At 57.5% G+C, this 11,119-nt stretch overlaps 1 protein-coding gene across 2 annotated transcripts; it reads left to right on the plus strand.

Annotated features, from left to right (window-relative positions):
* The first annotated feature begins 4,275 nt into the window (after positions 1-4,275).
* Positions 4,276-10,892, plus strand: OTX1 (orthodenticle homeobox 1). 2 transcript variants are annotated; one of them, XM_059187798.1, is made up of 5 exons: positions 4,276-4,382; positions 4,743-4,811; positions 6,410-6,616; positions 7,529-7,680; positions 8,908-10,892. In XM_059187798.1, the coding sequence occupies exons 3-5, from the start codon at positions 6,520-6,522 to the stop codon at positions 9,724-9,726; spliced, it is 1,068 nt and encodes a 355-aa protein (XP_059043781.1). In that variant the 5' UTR covers positions 4,276-4,382; positions 4,743-4,811; positions 6,410-6,519; the 3' UTR covers positions 9,727-10,892. The 2 variants fall into 2 exon arrangements, with proteins under 2 accessions (XP_059043781.1, XP_059043783.1); XM_059187800.1 differs by lacking the exons at positions 4,276-4,382; positions 4,743-4,811 and adding an exon at positions 4,835-5,777.
* Positions 10,893-11,119: the final 227 nt, after the last annotated feature.

Genomic DNA, 11,119 nt, shown 5'->3' on the forward strand with positions numbered 1-11,119 from the left:
CCACTGCTGCTACTTCCTTATAATGAAAACTTGACACTGGTTTGAGAAGTTCCTGTATCCATAAGACTTTTCATGTTGAAAAAAAATGGTTCTCTTGAATGCAGAGCAGGATACTAGGCTGTATTTGGAGCTGAGTAAGTTTACACCATCCCGAGAGAGCCCTGCTGACACACGAATGCGAACTGAAAAGCAGTTAGTCATATTTTCATAAAATGTGATGAAGCAGTGTAAACTATCTTTTTCTGTAAAGGGCCCTCTCTGTTGTTAAAGATTTGAGGAAATTTGTGATTCCACAGCACTGAAAACTGCTAATATCTTGATGAATTTTCCACATTATTTTCAATTGTTAATGTTGCACTTATGAGGAAAAATTATGATTTCTCATAACTCGAAAGTCTGCAGGTACTGAAGTGAAAGGAAGATGATTATTGTTGGCGAGGAGGATAAATGTGTGCAGGTGTGTATGTATGAGATGAAGGAAAGAGAACTTTTAATAAGTTCGAGGCTACAGAAAAAAAACTGGCGATTTGATAGTAGTTACCATCAGTCCTCTACAGAAGTGTTTGAAACAAAGAAAGCTCGTTCAACAAGTCTAGAGACAGAAAACAGTCCACTAGCGTTTATACTTCAGCCTAGATCAAAATAAACGTACACACACATACATATATGTACATTTACACACAAATACACAAATTCCGTTCGAAAAGTATGCAGCTACCTTCAACTGACAGTCTTTCAAAATGATAAAACTTGCTAAGGTAGATTTCTTCATGAAAAGGATTTTAAGAAGTTACTGAAAAGTTACAGAAGTAAAGGAAATTGAGTATTTGTCCTGTTCATTCACGCAGGAGAGCGGAGCCGGCTGCCGCTCTCCGGGGGAAGCTCTCAGAACCCCACTCGAACCCCAAGGGAAGCGGGCAGACGAAACCCAACCTGCCTGGGGCTTGGACTGCCAGCATCACCATCCCTTTTACGCTGGATTCGGGGAACCTTCCCTCCCGAGGAGCCTCGCGGAGAGACGGCTCCCCACGGCCACTCCCGACCTGTCAAGTGACAGACGTTCCCTAGCCCCACACTTGCTGTTCCTCCTGCCCCAGTCCCGAGCCCCGCGGGGTTTCCATTTGGGCTGCTCTGTGGCGCCCGCACGCCCCGCAGCGGCGGCGGAGCGCCGACCCCCGGGACTAGGAGGGTCAGGCCGGCGGCGAAGGCGCCGCGTCCGGATTTCGTCGCGTTGTGCCCAGAGGCTGCCCGCCGAGCGCAGGCGCAAGCCCAGCGTGCGGAGAGGCCCGGAACCAGAAAGCCCGCGCTGCGGGAAAAGAAACTGTGGGCCCAGGGGTCGCTGAGGAGGAGGAGCGTTGGCAGCCTGCTGGCTTGGGCACAGCCCGCGGGCCGGTGCAGAACTTCCGCCCCTGGCCAGAATCCCACGACCCCGACGCCAAACCCCTCCCCCTCTCCCAAGTGTCCCCCGGAGTCTGGCCGGGCCTCGAGGTCACCTGGGTGCTGGATCCGGGTCCCAGGGCCCAGCTCCCACGCCCTTCTCCCCGGGTCGGGGGCCTTGAACTGGGTGGACGTGCTCTCCCTCGGTGAGGCCCCCACTTCCCCCTCCCTGCCCTGCGGCCGTTGTTGGAACAGTCGCGGCTTCTGGCCCAGCGTCTCCCACCTGGACATTTGCCTAGCGACGGCCGCCTCAGTCCTCCACGCCGCGTACAAGAAACTTTCATCTCAGTCTCTCTTCCTCTCTACACTCCTCCCTCTTCCTCTCTTTTCTTAATCCTGGGGTTTTATGGGTTGAGCATTAAGAAAATTCGCCTGCAATTTAGGATTAGATAAATACTTTCATGGGGGGGGGGGGGCTATGCTACTTGATACCTCCCAACTTCCCCGAGACCGTGGCAGCATCTGGAAGCGAGAGCGCCGGACTCCCGCGTGGCGGGCCCTGGGGACCGTCAGAGCACATTCCAGCGCGTACAGCGGCCCCACCTCGCAGCGCCGGACCTCGGCCGGGCTCTGCAGCTGCAGGCGAAATAGGGCCCGCAGCAGGCAGGAGTGCGAGAGGTTGCGGGGCTAGGATTAGGGCATACACCCCGGCAGCAGAGGGCTACACCCAGGCACAGAGCGCGCAGGCCTGGGCTGGGCTGCGCGGTCTGGGGACGCAGACGCTGCTGCAGCGCACTCCTGGGCGCCCGCATAGTCTTCCCCAAAAAACTAGTACCCTCCTGCCCGCGCCTTTCCCCAGAACTGGAGGCGGGGTGTATTCCATTTCTTTCTTTAAACCTCTGCACCGTCGCAGGGGCCCTGAGCCGCGGGCCTCGCGGGCTACTCCCCGCGGGGGCCTCTGCGAGAGCCTAAGTTGTGTCCTCGCCCCGGTCAGCGCTGCGCTCTGCGCAGTTTCTTTTCCTGTTAAAGCTTTTTCTCTCTCGTGTTTTTTTCCTTTTCTCTCGTTCTTTTATAGTTTTTTCTCTCTCTGTGTGTCTTTCTTTCCCTTTTGTGAATGGGCTGCGGTGTCTTTGTTCTGGAGAGAAGCGCCCGTGTCGCTGACTTTTGTGAACCAGAGAAGGATCTTGTAAAACCTCCTTTTCTCCTTCATACTCCCCCACTCTCACCCCTCCTCCTTTGCCCCTTTGATTAGATGTTCCCTCATCGTCCAAAAAAAAAAAAAAAAAATGTAATTTCGTTGGTCTGGCGGCCACTTTCTTTGAACATTAGCTCGCTTTCAGCTCCAACTTCAATTAGAAGGAGTTGATTTTGAGAGATCAACAAAAGAACCGACCAAAGCCTTATTAAAGGTCCTAAGAAGATCTCCCGGGTCCTTTGAGAAGCAGTTAAGGAAACAGTGTGCCCTCCATCATATTCTGTTACCGTATTTTATTCGGACTCCAAAGGAAAGTGTCGCTTGGGGGAGGGGGAAGCACTTTGATGAGCGGCGGCCGCGGCCCCTTTTCACTCAGCGGGCTCCCCCTTCCTTCTCCTCCTCCTCCTTGTCCAGAACCCAGTCCGCTCTAGGTGCCAGACCTCGCGGCCCCGGCAGCGCTGGCGCTCCCCACCGCGCTGCGCCTGGCGGCTCCTTGACTCACCCTCACACTTACTCCTGTTCAAACTTTTCACTCCGCCCGTTGGGATGGAGGGGAGGGGGATTAGGAAAAAGGGGTAGGAATTCCTCGAAAGGGAGTAAAGTGGTGCCTAATATTCAGAAGGAGGTGCCACTTACAAGAATCGCCTTGCTCAGGGTTGGGGCGAAAACATTTTTTTTTTTTTAATTTTTATTTTTGGCTCTTTGAAAAGTCCACCAGGTACACGGGGTTGAGAAGTTTGTTCGGCTGGGAAATGGGCTTTGCCAGTACGAACAATCCGGGGAAATCGCCCCAAGAAGGCTCCTTCCGCAGTGTGTGAGAAAGAAATTGAGGGCAGGGGTCTGTGGCCACGTTTTCCGCCAGATTATCCCTCGTAGAAGGAGCCCGGGAAGGAGACAGAGACTGAGTGTGAAAGAGAAAGTTTCCCATTAAAATCTTTAGATTCAGAAGAAGAGTGTGTGTTAGGGATAGGAGACGCTGAGCTCCAACATTTGAGAAAAAGCGTTTAAGATTTGCAAACACCCTTCGTGGGGACTGTGAACCCCAGGAGACGCCGAGGAGCAGGTATGTGGCGGTGCCTCCCCAGCGGGTGCTGTTCCCGGGCGCGGGAGTCCCGAGGCGCCGAGGCGGGATCTGCGCACCCAGAGCCGCTCCTGCGCTCGACAAAGTAGCCTGTGCCAGCACGAGCCGCCCGCGGCGTCCGTCTGCAGGTGGTGGCGCGGTGAAAGAAGAAGCTGGGGCCCGCGGCGCCGCGAGAGGGGCCGGGGGCCCCCTCCACTCCAGCCCGCGGCTCCGAAGTCCTCGAGCCCACAGCCGGGCCGCCCAGCCGAGTGGCGCACAGGGGAGCGAGGGAACCGGTTTTCCAGCACCTCGTCTCCTCTCTGCCACTCCCTCACGGGCGCCGAAAGGTCGAGGGAAGGGCGGGGACCCCGGGACGGCCTCGGGACTGGCGTCCCCCTCTGCGGACAGGGCTCTGGCGCTGCGTTCGCTGTCTTCGCCTCGCTCTGCGCGGCGTTTGTCAGCCAAGCCCTGGAGTTAGCGCGCGACCGGGGCGGGGCGGGCGGGCGGTGAGGGCGGGGTGCAGGGGGCGGAGGAGGGCGGGGGCGCGCGGAGGTAACCCCCGGCTCGTGCTGCCATTGCCCGGCTCCCTGTCACTCAGCCCGCGCGGGGCCGGGGATTGGCAGCAGAGCCCCGTTACGCACTCACCTCGCGTTCACATACCCGGGGAGGGCAGTAGAAAGGTGATCAATCTTCATCAGGCTACATTTCCAATCACCTAAACAACCCGGCAAGACAAGCCACTCCGACAAGGTAAATCGCTTGATTTATTTAGTTTGCAAAGTGCCTCTGCAGGACTTCCCTAGCCCCCACCGCCTCCACGTTGTATCGGGAATGCAACTGCAACCGCGAGCCACCTCCCAACTCTGCCCCTTTCACCCCCACCCAACCTTTGCGGCCCCTCGGCGCGGTCCCGGGCGAGGTAGTGTCTCGGGAACGCGTAGGGCTTTGCAAACAAAGTGTCTGTGCAATAAAGTGAAACCTGGAGGGACACGCACAAAGCCACTGGAAAGAAAGAGAGGAGGGAGGGAAGTTGGGGAAAGAAAGAAATCCGGGGATCCTAGACCAACCGTCCGGCCCGGCGAGTAATTCCTGTGCCGCTCTGTTTTGCAGGTTGGCTGTCCCTCGGGTCTGTGTGAGGGCGCGAGGTAGATGGTGAGCGGCCCCGGCAGCTGAGGGCAGGTAAGGAGAACGCCGCGGGGACGCCCTGGACTCCGGGAGCGCGTTGGTCGTTCTTACCTCCCCTTCCTCACATGGGTCGCGCGGCTTCCCAGGTCCCCAGCAGGTGGGCGGGGCTGGGGGGGCGGCCTCGCTTCCCTCGGGGTGCGCGGAAGACCCCAGATCTCTGCTTCGGCCCCGCGCCTCCTCCCCCGCCTCCTCCGAAGTAACCGAGCCCAAGTGCTAAGTTTGAAGAAAGTCTTTGAAAACTCACGCTGCAGCCTAGCAGAGGCGCCTCGGCTTGACGTCCTCTTCTCTTTCGGCTCTAGAGCCCCGGCTGCTTCCTTTTCGTCCCCATTCCCAGCAAACTGTGTTGCCCCAGCCCAGATCCTAGGTCCTGGAGGATTGGAGCTGGAGACTTCTTTAGCTCTAACTGCTCTCCTTGAACTCCCTAGCCCGGGCCCCGGGCCTGCTTTGAATTCCCGCGACGCGGGGTGAAGCGATAGGTCTCCTGGGGCCCCGGCCGCACTTCCCCAGCTCCACTTTCTACGCCTGAGAATAACGCCTCAGATTGGAGACAACCGGGGAAGCGAGGCTTCGACCTTCCAGTCCCGGTCAGCGTGAGCTACGCCGCCGAGGCCTAGTTGTCTAGTCTCCATAGAGTCTTGGGGCTGCGGGTTCATCTAGTAGCATAGGAAGGGAGCACACGGGAACGCTGCACTCAGGCCTCCCAAATCTGTGAGACCCTTTGGGGCGCTGGGCGGGTCACCTTTCAGCCTCCGCCAGGACGACACTGTCCGCTACCAGGACCCTGCAGAAAGAAGGACCCGCTCGCATTCGCGAAGAAGGGCTTGCGCGGCTGTGGCGAGGCGCCCCTGACCTCCCGCGGCGTCTTAGAGCCGCCACCTCTACCGTGGCCCCTTCTGCGTCTTCTGGCCGCTTCTGCGGGCCCAGGGCCTGTAACTGCGGTTCAGGTGTGGTGGGATTCCGGTGAGCAATCTTTCAGCGGCTGGGCACTGAGAAAGTTAACTGGAGGGGTGGCTGTGGTCTCTGGGGCCCAGACCCAGTGGCGGAGACCTTGGAAGGAATGTGCTCTCCTAAGTAGGCAGTGCGTCCCAGAGAGGCCCAGGTGCTGCTAGACCCCTCGCAGTGCCTCATCTTAGCTCTCTGGAGTCTCTACCTTTCCATCCCGCTTTCAAACAAAACGAAACAACCCCTTTATGCCCTGGGCAGGCTGCCTCACTGGCCCGAGTAAACGTTTGCTTTTGCAGTGTTGAGGCCGGCTCCTACCAGACCAGAATTTTGCCTAGACTTGGGACCTTGTGCACTCCACCTTGCAGGCTCCCACCTTTCCCCCTTGGCCCTGCTTTTAACCTCTCCTCACTCCTAGCGACGACGCCCTACGAGTGTCTTTTACCCATTCCAAGCCTGAAAAGAGGCAATGACGATCCAGAAAAGCTTACTTTTCAAAAGAAGCTGTGGTCTTTGGGCTAAGGCCTTGTAGAGCGGAATTGACCGCCCTGCTAAGTTTCCATAAGCCTGCGTTTCTCCCCATCCCAGATGAGACCAGGTAGCGGAGATGGCTCTCAATCACTGTTTACATGTGTCTCCTGTCTCCATAGGTCGGGCCCCCAGAAGGAACAGAACTTGAAGGACTGCGCAGTGGGAGCCCCGCACTGCGCCTGGCCCCGGCCCCCTGGATCCGTCCGGGCGCCTCCACCCGTCTGTTAGCATGATGTCTTACCTCAAACAACCCCCATATGGCATGAACGGACTGGGCCTGGCTGGGCCAGCCATGGACCTCCTACATCCTTCCGTGGGCTACCCAGGTGAGCAGTGGCCCCTGTTCCCAGGCCGTGCAAATTTTGGGGACCCCAGACTCTCGAGTTTGGGCATGCACTTTGTGGCTGAGCAGGCCCAGGTTGCCGGCTGGCTAGTCTGCCTACAATGCACTGCACGTTGCAGGCTCAGGGGGCAGCCGCTGGTGGATGACTTGGGCCAGGCCAGTGAAGTCGTGCAAGGTATGCCTTCCCAGCCTGACCACACGGTAACCTGTCTCTTGCTGTGGTCACACCAGCAGCACAGAGTGCATTTACCCATGGATTTGTTTCTCATGGGTGGCATTTTTGGGGTGTGTGTGTCTGTTCCTTTCCCCCAATATTGAATGAGGAATCTGGATACTCTCTAGGCCCTGACAGGAAGGGCCAAGAGATAAAGAAGAGGGATTCTTCCTCCCTAATTAATCTGTCCTCTCCATTGTTGGTCTGCAGCAGCTTTTGCACTGCGAATGTGAAATGTGAAAGGCTTGAGACGAATTGTAGCTCCCCCCCCCCCCCAGCTCCTACTCCTTCACCTTCATTTATTCCTACGGAAAGTGTTTTCCAGGTGGTTTTTCTGTGCACCCCTTACCCATGCTTCAGCCGAAGGATGATTTGGGGCGGGGGGAGATGGTGAAAGAAAAGAAGGGAGATTGTATAACTTCTTTTCCTTGCTTAACCTCTGAGAGGAAGGGAAAGGGGCAACTCTAGAGTCTGGAAGACACTGGTTCCCAGTCGCACACACGCACTTTCTCCCACCTGTGGCCTCTCAGGCTCGGCCTTCCGGGGGAGTTTTCTTTCGCTTGGAGATCGGCTGTCTTTCACAACGGCCTCGCACAGGGCCTGACGGGGGCCTGTCTGCGTCCTCTAGCGGGGGTCCGCGTGGCCACCGCTGACCCGAGGCGCCCCCGCGTGTCCCCTCAGCCACCCCGCGGAAGCAGCGGCGGGAGCGCACCACCTTTACACGCTCCCAGCTGGACGTGCTCGAGGCGCTCTTCGCCAAGACTCGCTACCCTGACATCTTCATGCGCGAGGAGGTGGCGCTCAAGATCAATCTGCCGGAGTCCAGAGTCCAGGTGCGCGTGCCCCGGGCTCCAGGGTCAGGGTAGGGGCCCTGGGTATGGTTGGAGAGGGCCAGGGAAGGGTGGTCTGGTGTGGGGCGGGCCTACCGACTGGGCAGCCCCTCTCAGACTCCCCCTAGCGCTCAGCCCGGGCCTGGGAGAGGGGCAAAGTTAAAGTAACTAGCTTTTGTAACTGGATTCGGCCCTTGGTCCCAGGGCGCCTTCGGAATTGAAAGTCCTTTTAAGAATTTGGGGAACAAGCTAAAGTGCCTAGAGGGCCCGACACTTGCCCCTGCTTCTTCGGCCATTCCAGGATTTGGCAGCTTTCTTCCGGGTCTTGAATCCTGCCTCTGCTTTTGCCCTGCATCCCGGGGATCCTGGAAATGGAAGAGTGGAGCTTGGCCAGAGCCCGGTTCCCTGTCCGAGTGCACTCCATGGGTGGCGCCGGTGTGATTAGATTCTTCCTTTGCCCAGAGAGGATGCCGATCGCAAAACCCGGCTACCGGCTTTGCTGTTTCTGGTTTTTGCGATAAAAATACTGTTTGGATTATAACTCAGAACTCTTCTCAAGAGCCTTTATCTCGTCTTCTTCCGCCCGAGGCTCGAGAAAAAACCAGGAATGTTCTGCCATGTACCGGGGTCCTCCAGGAGGAGTGAGAACTTTTCCCCATTTGGTTTCCCACTTGGAGCCAAGAAGCCCAACGAAATTCTGCTCAGGCTTCCTTCCCTAGTACCCCAAGTGTACTGCCTCTGTTCGGCCTCCTGGCCTTGCCCAGCGCGAGGCCTCCAGGGGCCGACTGGCTCCCATCTCAGACTTGGTGACTGTCCTGTGCTCTGCGGTCTCCTTCGTTCCTCTCCACAGTTTCGTCTGATCTATTCATAGAAGACAGGGCCTCCAAGCATACACGAGGTTGTTGGGAAGCAGCCAACGGCAGCAGTTTAGAGATGGCTGAACTTCTGGCTGGACAGACGCAAATGTTCCGCCCTAGGGCAGAGTTGCGCTGGGGGAGGGGAGGTGCACATCCCTAATTTGCCAGAGGAGGATCTTTGGTCTGAGGAATGGGGGAGGGTGGGGGAGCTGGGACCACGGACGTGGGCTGGCCTGGCCGGAGATGGGGAGGGGCGGAGGTCTCGGTAGGAGAGAGAGGAGAGACCCTAGGACGGGTAGTGGGTACAAAAGGCGGGGGAGCCGCAAGCTCAACTCGCCCCCCTAACACTATCTTCCCCATTCGACCACTGCAGGTCTGGTTCAAGAATCGCCGTGCCAAATGCCGCCAGCAGCAGCAGAGCGGGAGCGGGACCAAGAGCCGCCCAGCCAAGAAAAAGTCGTCTCCGGTGCGGGAGAGCTCGGGCTCGGAAAGCAGCGGCCAGTTCACGCCGCCCGCTGTGTCCAGCTCCGCCTCGTCCTCTAGCTCGGGATCCAGCGCCTCTGCCAACCCAGCGGCGGCAGCGGCTGCAGGCCTGGGCGGGAACCCGGCGGTGGCAGTCCCGTCGTCATTGAGTACGCCGGCTGCCTCATCCATCTGGAGTCCGGCTTCCATCTCGCCAGGCTCAGCGCCCGCGTCGGTGTCAGTGCCCGAGCCACTGGCCGCGCCTAGCAACGCCTCGTGCATGCAGCGCTCGGTTGCCGCAGGCGCTGCCTCGGCCGCAGCCTCTTATCCCATGTCCTACAGCCAGGGCGGCAGTTATGGGCAGGGCTACCCCGCGCCCTCCTCTTCCTACTTTGGCGGTGTGGACTGCAGCTCCTATCTAGCGCCCATGCACTCGCATCACCACCCGCACCAGCTCAGCCCTATGGCACCTTCCTCGATGGCCGGCCACCATCACCACCACCCGCATGCGCACCACCCGTTGAGCCAGTCCTCAGGCCACCATCACCACCATCATCACCATCACCACCAGGGTTACGGCGGCTCAGGGCTTGCCTTCAACTCTGCCGACTGCTTGGATTACAAGGAGCCTGGCGCCGCCGCTGCTTCCTCTGCTTGGAAACTCAACTTCAATTCGTCCGACTGTCTGGACTATAAGGACCAAGCCTCGTGGCGGTTCCAGGTCTTGTGAGCCCAGGAATGGAAGGAAGAGGAGAAGAAACGCAACTACCTGCGCCCTCCGTGGTCCCCGTCCTGTTGCTGCTGCTGCACCGCCCGCCTTTGCCTCGGCTTCTGCAGACCTGAATTATCATGCCCCTAAAAGATGCCCTTTGCCTGCACTGCCGCCCTCATCCTTCTGCCACTTGTTTGGGGGATGTGCAGACCCGCCCACCCCTTGGATGAGGGGACCGGTGCCTCGGCTTGGCCCGCAGTTCTATATGGGGAGAGCTGGGTGCTCTCCTCCTCAACTCCTAACGAACTCCTAAGCCACTCTCCTCCAGTCTTTCTTTCTGGGCAGTTGTTATGCACTTGCAGCCTTCGGAGGCTCTTTGCTCTAACTCGCTGTTTGAGCCCTATACTTTTATTTATTCTTTCTGGACATTGGAATCACTAACTGGCATGTGTCTGCCCATTGGAGTGCACCCACACTCCACCCCAAATCAAAACAGCCACTGTTTCCCGCTTGCAGACTACCGCTCCTTCAGCTGCCCTCGGCCCCGCTCCCCGCCTGCAGGCCAGACCTTCCCGGCGCTTTCTCCTCCCCAGCGGGGTGCGCTGGGACCGGGCCCGAGGGAGGAGCGCCCCTGGCCTCTCGCGCACAGCCCCGCCCTGCGTAGAACTGGCTTAATCTTCCGCCTCGGCGGGAATGCTGTACATAGTCGGGTCCGTTCCAGGGACCACTTAAACTTTTTAGTTGCTGTTGGTTGAACTGAACATATCTCGTCTTAGCGCCCAGGAAATAGAACTTTAAGATATATACAGCATATATATACATATATATACACACATATATATAAAACAAAAGCAAAAAATATTTTCCCTCTGTCCCCCTTCCTCTCTTCCTTAAACGGTGGCGCTTTTATTTTTTCAGTTGTTGCAAAGCTGACCTGCCCTCTCACACCTTCTCCCTCTGTGTATTTATTAAAGTGAACCTTTTTGGTTCCAGGAAGCTGGGCGCGGAGGGTCGGGAGGGTCCGAGAGTGTGGAGGAAACAGCCAAGTCAGGGTACAGGGGAGGGGGCTAGGCTGGGTGGGGACGTAGGACTGATCCCTTCACCAGGTCGAAGCAGAGAGTAGCAGTTCCGGTTTAGAGACCAATCACAAAAGAAAACAAAAAAACAAAACAAAAAAAAAATACGGCATTATGGAAAAACAAACAAACCGATCCAGGCCCCAAACCCTAGTTCCAATTCCTGTGTCGGCTTCTCTCTCTTTAAGCAACCCTGTTTTGTCTAGTGAGTTTTTAGTGCACCTTCATTCTCCGAAATCTGCGGAGAGCCCGCTCCAGTGTATCAGTTTCGGCTTTGGCCTTTTCGTCCAGTAGGTGGGAAAGTAATTTGTAAATTTGATTTGTCCGATGTGAAG

This window comes from Mustela lutreola, chromosome 9 (assembly GCF_030435805.1).
Source record: "Mustela lutreola isolate mMusLut2 chromosome 9, mMusLut2.pri, whole genome shotgun sequence".
Lineage (NCBI taxonomy): Eukaryota > Metazoa > Chordata > Mammalia > Carnivora > Mustelidae > Mustela > Mustela lutreola.

What these genes read in the sequence shown, in the direction of transcription:
- OTX1 (XM_059187798.1), top strand. Translation starts at nt 6,520, where the DNA reads ATGATGTCTTACCTCAAACAACCCCCATATGGCATGAACGGACTGGGC. An exon ending in TCCTTCCGTGGGCTACCCAG is followed by an intron (nt 6,617 to 7,528) that starts GTGAGCAGTGGC and finishes GTGTCCCCTCAG; the next exon opens with CCACCCCGCGGAAGCAGCGG. An exon ending in TGCCGGAGTCCAGAGTCCAG is followed by an intron (nt 7,681 to 8,907) that starts GTGCGCGTGCCC and finishes CGACCACTGCAG; the next exon opens with GTCTGGTTCAAGAATCGCCG.